The 16,777-nt window shown below is 45.9% G+C and overlaps 2 protein-coding genes across 19 annotated transcripts in view; both read right to left on the bottom strand.

The window, feature by feature from the left end:
- The window catches only part of IL17REL (interleukin 17 receptor E like), a 49,855-nt gene extending 45,060 nt beyond the window's left edge, over positions 1–4,795 (bottom strand). For 2 of the 4 annotated variants that reach the window (XM_072596511.1, XM_072596513.1), the window contains exon 1: positions 4,021–4,795. In XM_072596511.1, the coding sequence (XP_072452612.1) occupies positions 4,021–4,122 (102 nt within the window). In that variant the 5' untranslated portion in view covers positions 4,123–4,795. The remainder of the gene's footprint in view (positions 1–4,020) is intronic. The other 2 variants (XM_072596512.1, XM_072596514.1) reach the window with 2 other exon arrangements.
- Positions 4,796–8,803: 4,008 nt separating this feature from the next.
- TTLL8 (tubulin tyrosine ligase like 8) overlaps positions 8,804–16,777 on the bottom strand; it is a 69,708-nt gene continuing 61,734 nt past the window's right edge. For 10 of the 15 annotated variants that reach the window (XM_072596485.1, XM_072596490.1, XM_072596493.1 and 7 more), the window contains 3 exons: positions 11,846–11,976; positions 11,336–11,451; positions 10,911–11,182 (listed from right to left, as the gene is read on the bottom strand). In XM_072596485.1, the coding sequence (XP_072452586.1) occupies positions 11,371–11,451; positions 11,846–11,976 (212 nt within the window). In that variant the 3' untranslated portion in view covers positions 10,911–11,182; positions 11,336–11,370. Of the gene's footprint in view, positions 9,102–9,227; positions 9,301–10,910; positions 11,183–11,335; positions 11,452–11,845; positions 11,977–16,777 lie in introns of those variants that run through there. The other 5 variants (XR_011964305.1, XR_011964304.1, XM_072596489.1 and 2 more) reach the window with 5 other exon arrangements.

Here is a 16,777-nt window from a genome sequence, read left to right as displayed (position 1 = left end):
CTTCCCTTAAATATACCCCACTACCCAATCTGAAAGTCCTTTCCTGCTCACCCTCAAGGGTGGAGGACTGTGATTTGTAAATGATTAAAGCTTAGTCCTATAGGAAAGAAGCTCTCAAGAAGTTAAGTCAAGAACAGAGGTGGAAGAAAACATTGGGGCAGGGCAGGGCAGGAGGACTATGCTCTGGTCACTGCCATAAAGGCCACCTATTCACTGGAGTGGGGGGCCTCCAAATAGACTAGCCTTAGGCCTCAGCCCTAGAGGTGACCCCCACTTTGTGGGCCCCCAAGGTCAAGCCAGGCTGGACATGAGTGTCTAGCCTTGGCAAATGGCCTGGTTCTGTTCAGATATGCTATTACTCCCACTCCTCTGAAGTGCCCACATTTCCCATGCCCTGGATGCTGACCTTGCGGTGCACACCCAATACAAGCCAGGCTTAGAGTCACCAAAGATGAGGAAGGGTGGGAAGGAGGAAGGAGACCCTCCTGGGTCTCAAATGGGAAATCTCATGTTGAGAGAGGGGCTGCAAGCCAGTTTGATGCCAATAAGTGGCAGGGGTGGGGTCAGGAATCTAGGAAAAGGGGAGTGGCAGGAGGTAGGAAACCCGACAGTGAAACTTGGGCCCAAGTGAAGCTTTTTGGAGCTTCCCAGGCCAGGCTTAGAAGGGGTCAGGAAAGGGCTAGGGGGAAAGGTTGGGGGTCATGCCCTAAAGGTGAGACACCCAAGTCCCTCTGTGGTTGAGCCCACTGAGGCACAGTTTATTACAGTGCTGTTTATTACAGTTAATGGAGCCCATCAGCCCTTCCTGTGAAGAAGCTCCTTCACCAAAATCATCTTCATTGTTTCAAGTCCTGAAGTCAAAAGGAGAGAAAGTCAAGTTCACCCTGCCCAGAAAGGGCCAGGATACAGGTACCAGTGTGAGAACAGTACCACTGGGCTGGCATGTGGCAGACAGGAGGAAAGTTGGCTAGGAATAATGAAAACTTCCTGAAATTGACCCCAGTTGGATCAAGCTGGAAAAACAAAACTATTTCTGGCAATGTGATATCAATCACAGATGACTACAACAGACAGACTGCCAGGAAGGTGACAATGAGTTGGCCACAGTCACTCTTCAGGTTAGTGTTTAGAGCTCAGATCTCTCCCTCTTGATTCAGCTTCCAGTGTTTTCCCATGATATTAGACTGCCCATTTGACTTCAGTGAAGACCTTCAAGCCCCCTTTGCCATTTGTCTCTACAGGAGTTCCTCAACTGTGGTCCACATTCCATTGAGCACCTTCCTAAGGACAGGTGACAGGCTTTCCTGGGGCACAAAGACCCCCATCTTTGGCTAAGACCTCTTGGTAGTCCGGGGAGATGGAGGGGTCACCCCTGGGAGGTCTCTGAACAGAGGCTGAATAACCATGAGTTGGGTGAGTTGTAGAAGACATTCTTGGGTTTGGGGGTTACTTTGTCACATGGCCTTCTTGGTCCAGGGACTGATGACTTTTCTGTTTTCTGGACAGTCATGCACCATGACTGGAGCAACTAGGTGGTTTGGTGGATAGAGTGCTGGGCCTAGAATCAGCAGGCTCATCTTCATAAGTTCAAATCCAGCCTCAGATACTTACTAGCTATGTGAACCTGGGCAAGTCACTTAACCTTGTTTGCCTCAGTTTCCTCCTCTGTAAAATGAGCTGGAGAAGGAAATGGCAAATCACTCCAGTGGCTTTGCCAAGAAAACTCCAAATGGGTCACAGAAAGTCAGACACCACTGAAATGACTGAACAACAGTAATACCATGGAACCGTCATGTTCTTGACCCTAACTCCCAGTCACTGCTAGTCCACAAGCTGCACAGTGGCAGCATGTGGTTAGTCTACCTCAGGCCCACTGGGTACCATCTCTGCCTTGGGTCAAATGATCTGATCCACAATCCCCTAAATTCATTGAATGGCCACTGATTTGTTGTTGGTGGAGAATATGAGACATAGAGAGGGATGCTGCAGTACTATGGTCTATGGTATGGAATAGGGTGGAACACCCTGTTTCAAATATTCTTCTTGTTTTCTGGAGAAGAAAAAAGACTCAACCATGGGGGCTGTTGTCTCTGGGAGGCCTGGCTTTGTTCACCATTGCCAGGGCCACATTCCAGCCTCTTCAAACCAAAGCCTGGATCTCTCACCTTAAGAGACTATTTCTGATTGATATCAGAGCTGACTATCATGAAGTGAGAAAAAGGCAGCAGCTCTGGCCTTGGAAATCCTTAAAGAGCCAAAGATTCACCAGAGAGAAGAGAAGACTTTAAGGTACAAGAAACCCTGATGTATAATGCAAAGAAGACTCTAATTTTGTTGCCCTGTAGAAAGGAATCTGTCTTTTAATTAGTGATCACTCGAGTCTCTCCATGATGGCTCTTATAAAACAAGGAGTCTACAGACAATTTCCATCCTCTTACATGCCTCTACCCTTGGTTCCCCCGTGTCCAAAGTCACATAGCTGGTGAGTGCCAGATCCTTGAACCTAAGGCTTCCCTGTGCGCTCTCTACTATCCCTCACTGAGAAAATATGTGTGCCTACTAGTGGGGCACCCCAGCTTTTCAAATTTCCATGTTTTGTACTGTACTCTTCTAGGTACTGGGCATATCTCCCAAAGCTGTTTTTTTTTTCCTGTCTTTGTATCCTGAGAGGCTAATACAGTGCCTGGCACATAGTTAGTGTTTAATTAGTGTTCACTGGATTGACTTGGTAAGATTCCAACAGAAAGAGTTCTGAGTTCTAGTGTTTCTGAGTTCCCTGCTCCCCTCCCTCATCAAAGTGGTCACTTTTACCTTCATCAGTCTCATTTGGAAAACAGAATCTACTCCTTCCTTGTTCCCAGGTCCAACTGAGGTCTCTACTGTATGTAGTGAGTGGCAAGAACAGTTCATGTTCTTCCTAGGGGTCATGCCTCCCACCAAGGTTCTCTGGATGAGTGTGGTCTGGACCCTTCCTCTTTGGGAGCCCTACATGGCCTCCCTCCTAAGACTACAGTGAGGAATGTGCTTTGTAAGCTTAAATTGCCAGGCACACACAAGCTGATCCAGCTCCAGAGCCCCCAGGGCCATTGGTGAGCCCCTCATCAGTCACCATGGCACTCTGATGATCATAAACACACCAAACTGCAGGTTCCAGTATCCCAAACTACTGTTAAGGGAGTCTTGTGGGCTAAGACCTCCTCCAAGAACACATCTATTTTTGTTCTACTGTTCCCTTTTAATGATATACTAACTGCTTTTCTTAGCTCTTCTAATTGCCAAAACCATGACATGATGGACAAGTCCAGTGAGAAATGTCTCAGAAAGTCCAGCAGCCATTCTCCCATTCTTCAGCACACCTTTACTCATCTATCTCAGTGGCATCCTGCAGAGAGTTCCCAGCCAGGTGCAAAGCCAACCCCCCTGCTCCACACCCCTGACTTTAGAAAGGGCTTCAGAAAATCCGGTGAATAACACCTGGCTCCAGGGAATTCAAGCCCCACCCATCAAACAAATGTCACCCCAGGAAGAAGAAGTTCTGAGGTATCAAGGGAGGGAAGCCTAGTCAGTGGGACTGGCCACTCAGACCAGAAGATCCAAGGAGAGGTTTGGGCAAAAGACTCAGCTCCCCAAAAGTCTGCATAGGAAAACAGGCACCAATTCCCCTTTCCCTTTATTGTAAAAGGAAAGATAGAAGCTCTGTGTATAACCCTGACTGTTCTAACAATCCTGACCACTCAGCACCCCCATTACTGGGGGTTCTGACTCAAGTCCTTCAGCAGGAAGACCACCCATTCATATTTCTTCAACCAGCATTCACAGGGACTCCAAAAAGCCTGCCATCTCACTGAAAGGTTGGGGGCAGGTGGAGGGTTGAGGGTCCTCCCATTGCCCCTGATGCAGACAGTACAAGCGAGGTTTTTGAGCCTTTCCTCAGCCTCCTGCCAGCCCCTAACTCAAGGAAACCCGGACAATCTTGCAGTCATTTACTCAGAGAGTCTGGGGAGGAAGATAAGAGCTTACCTCTGAACAGGCAAAACCACATTCTGCAAACTGGGAGATGGTCTGCCCCTCACAGGTCCCCCAGACCAGGGTTAGAAAAATGATGGCATTTCCTGATAGCATCTCTGGGGCTGTGGGGAGCCCGGGAGAGTCTCCTGGAGGCTGGCCTCTCTACTTCCTTGCTGAGACACTGTCGCTCCTGCCTTACTATAAATAGGGCAGAGATTCCACATTCGTGGGGGCGGGGGAAGAGAAGGATGTGTGCTGATTTGTTAACGCTCCTTTAGGGTTTAGACACTGATTCTCCCAGGGGAGGGACCTAGCATTTGGTAACTGGAATTTCATCAATTCACAGAAGGTTAGAGAACATCTAGTCCAATTTCAGGGACGGGGGTTTACCTGAGGTCACACAGTGAGGATCCAATCAGCTAACATATGGAAAGTAGCCTTAGAAACCATAAAGTACCCTAAAAATTTGAGATATAGTTGTACACAGCACATCCTTCATGTAGAAATAAATTGTAGAAACTCTGCTGCCTGGATTGAACCATTTCTCCAACACCCTTCCAGGACCAGGATTCTAGAACTACCATCGGTATTTTGTTGTTGAGTCATTTCAGTCATGTACAACTCCATGTAATCCCCTTAGGGATTTTCTTGGCAAAGGTACTGGAGTGGTTTGCTGTTTCCTTCTCCAGCTCACTTTACAGGTGAGGAAACTGAGACAAACAGAGCCCAGGGTCACACAGCTAGTAAGTGTCTGTGAACACTTTGAACTCAGGAAGATGTCTTCCTGACTTTGTTCTATGAACTATGGCACCCCCTAGTGACTCCAACCACCTGTAATTACAATTCCCCAATCTCTAGATATCCAACTCATTTTTCATACATCACTGTCTGATCATGTCACTTTCTTGATCAAATAAAGTAAGTGGCTCCCTGTTGCCTATGGGACGAAATTGTTCCACCTATGTACAAGTTGCATCTCAAAGCTTTAACCATCTTTCCCTCCACTAATTTTCTCCTTCAAGGTCTAACCCAGGTGACACCTTCTCCTTTGCATATCCTTTTCTGAAAATGACACCCCTCCCCCCACCTCACCCCGAGTTCTTCCTGCCTCCTCACTTCCTAATGCCTTGTTTCTCCTTTGGGATGTCAAACTCTGTGTCCCTACACCTCAGCAGTGTTTTCAGAGTTATCAGGGCTCTCTCTGCCTCAACAGACACAATCCGCTCACATCTCCATCCTGGGTAATTCTGATCTGTTGTTCCCTAACTCCTCCATAAAGCTGCCACCCCATGGGTTGGAAATGCTTAGTAAAGTCTTGCTGGATGGCTGAATAGATCACAGATCTTTTTGGAGGGCCAGTCAGATTTCTTGTAGTACTCATATATTCTGGGGATTGGCAGAGAGAAATTCCTTGTAGCTCACATAAGAATTGTCAGCCCATCTTGCCCTGTATTCTAATCTGTGGCAACAATGTCAAGAGATGCTTCAGCATCACCCCCTCTTAAGAGGTCAGAGAGGCAGCCCCCCACACATGCCCCTACTTCGCTCTAAAAATCTGCTACAGATGGGCCAGCTGGGAAGTAATTGAAGCTATTTTCTCACCTCCACTTCCCTCTCCCCATCCTCCAGCACCTCCCTGCTCCCAGGAGGAAGTGGGGCAGAGATAGAAGCCAAACCAAATCTTTGAAAGCTGATTGATAGGGCAAGTTGAAACAGAATGGAAGCGTGGCATTGAATTTGCATAATTAATTCCTGGGGGAATTCCTCCTGGAGAGGCCAACCACAATCTTTCACCCCCCTAAAAAAATACAAGACTCAGGAAGCCTTCAGTTCTAGGAAGGGGAAAAAGAGACAGTTCATATATACCTGCGGGCTAGTAATGCAGCTTGGCAACAAATGGACTTAAGTCGCAGATTTAAGACAAACACCAAGTTGAACATGGTGGACCATACTACCTCTAGGCCCCCAGTCAGACAAAGACTAGGGTTGCCATGTGAACTCAGGGCTAGAATCTTTGAGGAAAGTAGCCTGGGAAATAGTTGTAATGTCCCATTCTCACAGGTTCAGCGCGCCACAATGGAGTTAACTGGCCATTTAGCCACTGCCTACTGGCCATATACTAAATGACAGCTCAGTCAGTCAGTGCTAGACCCAGGTTGGATAGAGGGAGGGACTGTCCTCACTCTCCACACTGAGCAAGGTGCCAGATGAACCTCTTTCTACCCTGGCACAAAAGGGAACACCTCAAAAGTTCAGCACCTTCCTGAGCTACTTAAGGGGCCAAGAGGGGAGGGCAGGACACTTCTTCACCTGGCTCCTGGCTAATTACCCACATGTGGTTAGAGCTCCATTGAGAGCTTTCACTAATGATTTGAGGACCTTATTAACAATCATCTCATCTGCTCTTATGCTTGGGACTGCAGGGATATCCAAACCCCAGCTTCTGTCAGGATCCTGGGTTCCTGCTTCTGATTTCTTTCTCCTATAATTTATTTTGCCTCCAATGTTGGGAGGATGTATACTTAGGAGGGGTTTCTGCTTTCAAAGTCATGCCTTACCAACAGTGTCATCTCTGTGGCACTTCGGATTTTCCTAGTGCCTTCCTCACAGTGGTCCTGGTAGCTAGGGAGTGTCAGGTTCTCCACACTCCTCCTGACCAGATTATCTGGGTCACTCAAAGGTGCTCTCCCAGGCCACAGAAACCCTTTTCCCTTTCTCGTGAGGCCTTTCACTTGGCTTAGTACTAGTCAGAGGGTATGAAGTGAGGATAGACAGGACACAAGCTAAACCAGATCTTTCTTCCCCTCCCCTCCTCTGTCAGGACAGCATGCCAAGGTCAATGAATCCAAGGCAGAATCCAAGGGAGCAGTATGAATTCAATCATGGTTACTGATACAAAAAGTAGGATGTTCCCCAGACTCCATGAGGAGGAATACACATCTGCCAATGGTCTCCTTCATGGCAGTCCATCCTGGATCCTCCACTACCCTGAAATTCACTAATGCATCAGTCATTAGGAACTCCAAGGCAGATATTACTTTCAGTCTACTTGGCCAGGATGTAAATAAATAAATAAATAAAATTCAGATTGGGCAACCTCCTAACTTAGTGTTTTCATTCTACAAAGGAGAGAGAGGGGAGGGAAATTAGGTCATATCCAACTATTGCTGACTCAAGAGTGTCCTCTCCTAGATTACCAACCAGATGCTGCCTCTGTCCAGATCCAAGGTAGACATCAGCTTTGTCCCTCTTGGGCGACTGTTTCTTAATCATTCAGAGTAACTTGAGTGTGAACTCACAGGACCAGAGATTTAAGGAGATTGGCACAAAAGGGGTAAATACCAGCCTGGGAGGTAAACTCAGGTCTTCCTGACTCCAAAGCCCTGCATGTTTTGCCTGAGGAAGTGGTCTATTCATGCTAGTCATCCGAGGTGAGAGAAGCCCAACTCTGCCAGCTCATTTTTCAAAAGTGGGAAAACCAAACAGATTCCCAATCTCCCTGGTCTCTGCTGCCCTCTGACCTTTGAAACATCAGGGCCAGGGCAACATAAACCAGGGAAAATCACAGACAGTCTCAGAACATGGAGGGTCAGAGCTGGAAGGGGTCCTACAGCCAACAGCTAACCTAGATAAAGAAACCTTAAAGATGGAACCAACACTGTACAGATGCCATCTCATTGGATCCCCACAACACCACTGTTTGCTGAGTACCCTTATCATCCCCATTTAGAGATGGGGAAACTGGGGCTGAGTAGTGAAGCAACTTCCCAAGAGTCCACAGCCAGTAAGTATCTGAGGTAATATTCACCCCTAAATCCAGCCCTCTCTATGGTACCACTGAGCTGTCCAATAAACAACGGCAAAGGAACAGTTATCCCCAAACCAATCTGAAAGGGGGCACTCTGAGGATGACAAGGCAGTCTCTCGGAGCTTGAGTCCAGGCCCCAGGAAAGTTTGGTTGGTCGCTAAGCTATTCCTCCTTCCAAAGACATTTTTCTAGAATTTGGCTGAAAAGTGAATTGCACCTCATTAGAACCCCATCCCCCACCCCCCCACTTCTTCAAGAGTTAAATAAACCTGTGGACAAGCCAAATGAACCTGCGGAATACATTACCTGATGCCATTGTCCTTGGTAATCCCTTCTTATCCTGCTTTCTGAGTAACACTGCCCTATTCCCCACTTCCCATCATTTGTCTTTACAGATTTAGTACATCTGTCTGACAAGTGGAAAGCCCCTGCTATGATGGCTTTTAGAAGCTGGCCTGGTCCCAAACTCTCCATCTACACCACCCTCCCACCCCTGTCCTCTTTCCCAATGCAAACATTTGGATCTCAAAAGACCCAAGACTGCAAAACATTGTGATGTGAATTTGGGTGTTAAAGGAATGACCTCTGTGATCCCTTCCAGTTTTAAGCCTATGACCTCATGATTCTAGAATAAGGCTAGGGGCTCATTCATCATCACCCTGAAGGATTACCCAGCAAAGTCCATCAATTCCAACACCAATGGGATCCAGGGGAGGCAGAAAGGTGGTGCTTTAAGCTCATGTCCTGTTGGAGGAAATCCTGTTGGGACACTTCCGGGTTGGCTCCTAGGGACAGGCTTAGTGTGGTGTGGAAAGCACTGGACTTGTTCTGTGACATTCCAGCTGAGTCCAGCCTTCTCTTGAAGCTCAGCAGGACAGAAGTACATGGGTTGCTTTTGCTATCCCACCCCATCTGTAAAATGTACTGCTGTGAAAAGCATGTCATTCCCCTGGGGCATCTTGAAAAACACTCCACACACAAGATTGATCATTTATATGAATGAGGTTTTCTTTTGCTTGTTTGTTTAAAAAAAAAAAACACAATAAATCAGACTGTCTCGGAATCCATCTGGGTTGCTATAAATTTTCTAGGGAAAGTGGGTGTTTTCAGAGGTTCCACAGGCTGCTCACCATTCTCTTGGAGGAGCCGTTCTGACCATTGAGAGGGACATAGGAGCTTCCTTGTAAAATCGTGGCACAGAACGAGCTGCAGCGCTTGCAGGTCTTTTCCATCTGGAACGTTCCTTTGCAAACGAGGCAGGGGGCTTGGACACTGCTCGGCAAGCCTGCAAAGAGCAAGATGGAAACTGGCTTGAAAGGCTTGGCAGCAAAGCTGGGACAACTTGAGCTTGTGTAGACAGGAAGCCCTGAAGCTGGGCTCCCTGCACAACAAACATTAAGCAGACACTCACCATGTGCAGGGCTTTGTCCTGGAAGATTAAACATGAAAAATGGAGCTCCTGCCCATTACAAAGAGCTTACAATCTAAAAGGAGAGATAGGGCACAGGCACATGTGAGGGTGGGGCATTGAAGGAAGAACCCAAATAAATCACTCCACCCACTGAAGCAAGAGACAAGACACCTTACTCACACCCCCTAACCAGATGAAAACAGCCTATATCCATCCCAAGTTTTATGCCAGATGGGGAAAAGTCCTGGGAGCTAGAAAGATGCTGCCCAGGAATCACATTCAGGTTGACTTGAGGCCTCATCTATAAAATGTCAAACTGGTTTAGATCCTAGATCATCTATGAGATATGTAGCAAGCCATGGTAGACACCTCTGGGCAAAACCTGTCCTGAACTCTGTGTGCGAGTGTCTTGGGGATGGAGGTAGACTCCCCCCCATCAGTATCCTCAAATCAGCTGATGGCAGTATCTCCATTGGGAGCCAAGGACTAGATGCAGATCCATATCTCTAGAAGGAGCCAGTAGATGCCTCCTTGAACCCTCCAAGCTTGAGCCCACTTTTCCCTGGACTCTGTATATACTAGTAGGAGAGTGTGTCACAAGTTTTGATTTGCTTATTTCTTTGTTTGTTTGGAAGGGGGGTGTATTTTGTGCCAACTATACCACTTTATTAAATACTCTCTTCCTAAAAGCTAATTAAATCGAACCAACTAAATTATTACCATATACTCACACATTATAGCACTACAAAAGATAACCCCAGCATCTCAAGGCTACTCCTAGAACCTCATGTTCCAGGGTGCTGTATTCATAAGGGTTCATCTAGCTGTGTTTTAGGCTGTGTCTGTCAGGGCCTGTAGGAATTGGGATAATCACTGCAGAGCTCAGACTATGAAGTGGAACATAACAGTGGCCAAGGAGACATGGGAAAATCTGAGGAGGGAGCAAGGAGAAGCCCAGTGTGACCAAGTGAATAGGGCACAGGACTTGGAGTCAGAAAGGTCTGGGTTCAAGTTCCACTCCAGATTCTTCCACAAGGGGGTTGGACTCTAAGGTATATGATACTAAGATCTTTGGAGTGAATTCAGTTTTCTATAGACAAGGAAGCAGGAGGGTTACTTTCTGGGATGCCCTCCCATGACTTTCCTTCTTGGATCTATCCCCCATATAGAAAAGGAAACTTGTTTGCTTCCTTTCTTCCTCCCTTCCTTTCCTCCTTTCTTTCTTCTTTTCCTCCTCCTTTCCTTCTTTCCTTCATCCCTTCCTTCCTTTGTTCCTACCTTCCTTCCTTCTTTTTTTCCTCCTTCCCTCCCTCCCTCCTTCCTTCCTTCCTTCCTTCCTTCCTTCCTTCCTTCCTTCCTTCCTTCCTTCCTTCCTTGTTCCAGCTTCTTCTTCCACAAGTCTTGAGGTGACTCCTAGCCAGGACAAGAACTTCTAGGACCTCGGGTGAAGAGGCACTGCATCTTGGCGAGGGAGAGGAATTAGGGGGCAGTGGGCTCTGCTTTGAAGAATCCCTCATGAATAAAATAGGGCTTCATTCAGTCAACATTCTAACACAAAATCATGTAATAATCACATTTATCACTGGGCATACAATACACTTTGTAGTATTCCTCTCAATAGAAACCACTCTTCCAATGTAGAGATTCAAAATTCAATCTAAGTTCAACCCATTCCACAATCACCTGAGGAATGTCTCTGACATCGCCTGACAGACACCATTCTGGGGGCGGGGGCAGGTGGGGGGAGGGAAGGACGACACAAAGAAAAAACATGGAAAGAAATTGTCCTTCCTCCAAGCGCATGACAGGAAAAATTGTGAGTCTTTTTACGCAGGAGAGGAAGACTATTGGTGGGCCAGGGGCAAATTCGGACCAGCCCAGGAGACCTTGGGAAGGACACGGCTCCAGGAAGCCTTAGGTCGTTCATTACAAAGGAGACAGTGATTGTCTTGATGCTGTTGAAAAAGAGAGAAAGAAGCCAGCCTTGGGGTTTTTTCTTGTCCCCGGGTCTGGAGATGGGAACCCCAGGGGAAGGAGGGAGGGATGGATGGAGAGAGGGAGGGAGGGAGGGAGGGAATGGATGGAGGGAGAGTATGTGGGAGGCTCACTTTATACACCCTAGTCTACAAGGGCTGTTTGCAAGTCAGCGTCGCCCTCTTCTGGTCCAATGGAAAATGCAGTGGCCTCCAGTCTCAGAAAGTCCATTCTCCAGCTTGGGCTTCACCTGCAAAGTGAGCATTTTCAAGTTCTCTTCCAGCCTTGATGCCTCCAAGATCAAGCTTAGTCCTTCCCTTCATCTCCTCCTGGAACCCTTCTCTGAATAATGTGAACGGTGGGAGATGGTTGGGGCCTCTTGGTGACATGGTGATTTTTAAGTTGGAACTTTCTTCTAGCTAATCAATGTCTCAGCCTTCCCTCAGACAAGGGCTGAAGCAGCTAGTGATGAAATGCAATGACCACCACTTTTACAAGGGAATTGTCCAGCCAGTGGCAGCCACCATACCTCCTCTTTGGTGATGGTGCATTTATGTAAGGGTCTTGTCCATGATCACATGCTGGGCCTAGGAAGGGCCCATAATGGGACAGGAAGCCAGGACAAGCCCTCTGAACTATCCTACCTCCATAATCCCCGAAGATGGGTGGGTGGCTGATTCAGGCAGACACATTCGTGGGTGCTCACTCAGTGGAGTCGCTGGCATCCTGCAGGGCGGGGGGGACAATTTCAGGAAGGTCTGGTGATGCTCAGAACCTGTTGTCAGAAAGATGAGAGCCATATATCCTAGCATTCAGTTTCCTCAGGGCATCATCAAGCCCATTGACATAGTCACAAAAACGAAAGGTACTTAGATGTCTTGATTCATCTGGCTTCATTCTCTCAATGGCAGCACTACCAATCAATGTGATCTTCAGTGACTTCATTAATCACTGATTAAACATCTATTGCCTCCAAGAGCCCAAGACCAGTGCTGGACAGACAAACTCTCACGCAATCCAGATTTAAGGAGGAGAAATTCAAGTGGTTGAGGACAGGAAGGTGGACAAGCATACAAATAACTGTATTTCTCTGTGTTTTCTTACCTGTGGAATTCATGTACATGCTCTTACCACACAATGGCCCCAAACAGGAGAGTAATTGTATGAGGAATGTGCAATAACAAGTTGGGTTGGAAGGTTTGGGCCAGTCAGTCAATAAAGGGGAGGGAAAGAATAATCATTTATATAGCACCTACTACATTCCAGGCATCATGCTAATGTTTGCTCCTCAATAACCCTGGGAGGTGGGTGCTTTTGCTTTCATTATACTCATTTCATAATTTCCTTCAAATGAAGGAAAACAAAGTGACTTACCCCGAGTCACCCAGTTAGTAAGTGTCAGAGTTCAGATTTGAATTCAAGTCTTCTTGACTTAAGGGCTCAGTCCACAGCATCATCTAGCATTTATTATGTTTATATCAGGCATTGTGCTAAGCACTGGGGGATAAAAAGAAAGGCAAAAGACAGTCCCTGCTCTCAAGGAGTTTACAATTTAACAGAAAAAAAGTAAAACATAAAAAGATGCTAAAAACCATTGGGGGTGGGGGGTGGGGAAGAAAGGGTAGCTAGAGAAGCATGATGAAGTTTGCAGCTGGATGTAAAATAATGAGATAGATGCATGCCCTGGTTCTCCTTAAGTGATGGATTTAGGTGGAGGTGTCTGATAGCCACCCTCTAAGAAGGCTCCCGTTCACTCTGTCCTCCCTTGAAATGGTGATGTTGGCACCATTCCACTAACCCTTTGTTTAGAGGGTTTCCACCAAATACTCTTTGGTGAACTTGATTCTTAGTGTCTGTTAGAACCCTGACAATGCAGGATAAGACAATTTTCCAGGTAAGGACACCTTCCCTTACAAAACAGACCTAATCAGTTGTGTCAATCTATTGAGCCTGCTTTGGGGTAAATTAGGGGTACCAAGGACACCCTTTATACTCTCTTCCTCATGATATTATAGGCAGGAAAGCCCTTTGTAAAAGGAAACAATGTTGTGCAAAGAGAAGACCTGGGTCAGACAGCAGGAGCCTTCACGTCCTTGGAGATGTGCTTCCCAGGCGAGGGTGTGAACACGCCTCATGATCGAGCAGAGGCAAGCCCCAAGTGATGGCTGTGCCCTTATCTCCTTCCCAGACCGTATTATCTCACTGTGTACATCAAACAAGGTAATGTTTACTCATGAGGAGCCCAGCAAAAGGTCACCATGTCCTTCATTCCCTCAGGCATCCAGGATTCTGGGAGACTGTACAAGACTCAGATCATCACCCTAATTCTTTTATTCAACTACAAAAAGCAGATGTTTTATCCACCTAGGCAATAGAGTCTGTAAAAGAATACTGGCTCCTTCTATAAGAACCCTGCCCCAAGATAAGGCTATGGATACAGATAATGATGCTGCTATTTGTAGAGTCCTGTAGAATTTGCACAGTGATTCCACAATGCTAGTATATGGCATCAGATTCTCTGGGCTCCTTCTGACTATTGACCCTTCAAGCTCAAGGGCTTCCCTCCCCTTAGGCTGAGGACCATGAAATTTGCTTAAGGAGATAATTTCTGAGACTGCTCTGGCTTCCCAGACTCAGCCCCACTCCCTGTGGTCTGGACCTTTCCTTCAATGCACAGAAGTTTGTCTTGCTGGTGCAGCTTCTTTTTCCTAGCCTGCCGGGCTTCTCCTTAGACCAGAGACAAAATCCAAGTGGGCATCAGGAGCCTCTGATGACTCAGTAACTCACTCATGCCCTAGGGAAAGTAGATTATTGTCAGCACAAGTCCACACCACACCTGGATGATTTGTACAATATCTCCTAACAAATGGCCCTCCAGCCATTGCTCAAGGCTCCCCACTGAGGGGGAACTCCTACTTCAGGAGGCAGGCCTTTCAATGTCTGTCCATGTAGCTTATGTTGATCTTCATTAGTTCTAGTTCTTGAGCCCCTCCCTCTTCCATGCAACAGCCCTTCAAAATATAATGATAGCTCCCATGTCCCCCCTCCTCAAGTCCTCTCCTCCCTAGGATAAGCATCCCCAGGGTCTTCAATCAGTCTTGATACAGCACAGACTTAACACACTCCATTATCCAATTTTCCCTTCTCTGGATGCTCTCCAGTTTATGTCCAAAATTGAACACCAGATGCGGTCTGATCAGCACCAAGGACAGTGGCCACCCTCCACCCCACCCCAACTCCACTTCTCTAGAAGAAGACCTAAAGACAGCATTCCATGTCAGTACAACTAGATTTCTTCAGGCTTCACCCAATGGATTTCCTCATCTTTCTTCAAGCACAATAGAGGTAGGTCCCAGCTCAAACTAGACCAGTCTCCTTGAGGGCAGGACAAAAACCTTTTCCCTGACTACAGACAACGGCGAATTCTTCAATTCCATAATAAGTATTTATGGAGCAACATCAACTCTATGCCAGGTTTTATGGGGGTTCTGAGACAAAAGGCCAGCAATTCCTGCCCTCAGGGGAGTGTACATGCTCCAGGGGGACAACCATGTATATGCACAACACAAGGTAATTTATCAAAGTAAAGCATTTCCAAGAGGGCTAATCTAGATCAAACCCTGTCCCACACTGAGCCAGCTGCTCTTGTATGACAATTCAGATACATACATCTTTGAACCCTTCTAGAAAAAAGTTGAATTCCATCTTATCAAGGCTGCAGGCAATACAAGCTCAGGTTGCTCCCAGAGGCACACTGGGCTGCCCAGGAAAGTCTCCACCATCTTTGCCAAGCACCCACTTACAGGTGGACCCCACTGCCCTACAAGGGGTTGTTTGGAGCCAAATGATGCCCGGCTTTGGAATATTTAAGTACACCCAGGAAGAGAAAATAGGACCTCAGAAAAACTCACCTATCTTACAAAAAGAAATTGAATAAGCAAGAAAAAATTCCCAGGACCAGATAGATTCCCAAGTGAATTCTACCAAACATTTTAGGAATGATTAATTTTAATGCTAGATAAACTATCTGCAAAACTAGGCAAAGGAGTCTTACCAAATTCCTTTTATGACAAAAATAAGGTGCTGATACCTAAGCCAGGAAGAGCAAAAACAGAGAAAGAAGCTATAGACCAATTTCCCGACTGAATTCTGATGCAAAATTTTATATAAAATGCTAGCAAGAGATTACAGGAATCACAAAGATCATATACTAAGACCAGGTGATATTTTATAGCAAGAATGTAGGGCTGGTTCAATATTAGGAAAACTATCAGCATAATTGACCATATCAATAACAAAAACAACAAAAATCATGATTGTTTCAATAGACACAAAAAGTTTTTGACAAAATACAACACATTCCTATTAAAAACACTAAAAAGCATGGGAATCAATGAAGCTTTTCTTAAAATAATATTTATCTAAAACCATCAGCAAGCATTATCTGTAATGGGGATAAATTAAAAGCCTTGCCAATAAGATGAGGGTAAAGCAAAGATGCCCATTATCACCACTATTATTCAATATTGTACTAGCAATGTCAGCTATAGCAATAAGAGAAGAAAAAGAAATTAAAGGAATTAGAATGGACAACAAGGAAACAAAACTATCGCTCTTTGCAGATGATGTGATGGCACACTTAGAGAATCCTAGAGAATGCTAATGGGCCCCCAAACTTGTCTTCTTGAGTTGCCATATTTTCCAGAAATACTCCATATCAAGGATGAAGCTCCTGCCCTCCCCCACCAGCTGACATAACTTATTGTTTGCACCCCAAACTGGACTTCCTGTGTGTCCTTAGGAGTCAAGACAGGTGCCAGCCAGTCTGCACTAGACTGGGAAATTATGCAGCTGGGACCTTGTACATAAGGAGACCCTCCTATCTTCATGGTCTAGCAGTGGCCAAGGGAAAATAATGCGGCCTTTGCCATTGTCTTGCTCCTCCTCTTCAGGAGGGGATTAGTCATTTTCCCCTTCCCTTTGACTTGCCCTTTTCCCTGTAACTTAAATACTCAAGGCTTTTCTTGCACCACTGAGTTTCTTGTACCTGCATAGGAGTTCCACATGTATGTTCATTTCTCCTGTAATCAATCCAGTTGCAATGTGTGTCTCAGGGACTTGTGATATTTTTTTTTTTGGTTAACAAGAATCAATACAAAATCTAGTTGAAATAATTAACCACTTTAGCAAAGTTGCAGGATATAACACAAACCCACATAAACCATCAGCATTTCTATATATTACCAACAAAGTCCAGCAGCAAGAGATGAAAGTGAAATTCCATTTAAAATAACTGCAGAAAATTTAAAACACTTGGGAGTTTACCTGCCAAGACAAACCCAAGAACTATACAAACACATGCACAATGTTTATATGAACTGATACTAAGTGAAATGAGCCGGACCAGGAGAACAGCATACACAGTTAACAGCAATATTGTATAATGATGAATTGTGAATGACTTAACTATTCTCAGCACTGCAATAATCTAAAGGACTCATGAAGAAAAATATGATCCACACCTCCAGAGAAAGAACTGATGTAGTCTGAACAAAGATCAGAGCACACTATTTTTC

This window comes from Notamacropus eugenii, chromosome 3, assembly GCF_028372415.1.
Source record: "Notamacropus eugenii isolate mMacEug1 chromosome 3, mMacEug1.pri_v2, whole genome shotgun sequence".
NCBI lineage: Eukaryota > Metazoa > Chordata > Mammalia > Diprotodontia > Macropodidae > Notamacropus > Notamacropus eugenii.
The sequence above is the reverse complement of the archived record's forward strand: the minus strand, read 5'-3'. Positions and strand labels throughout refer to the sequence as shown.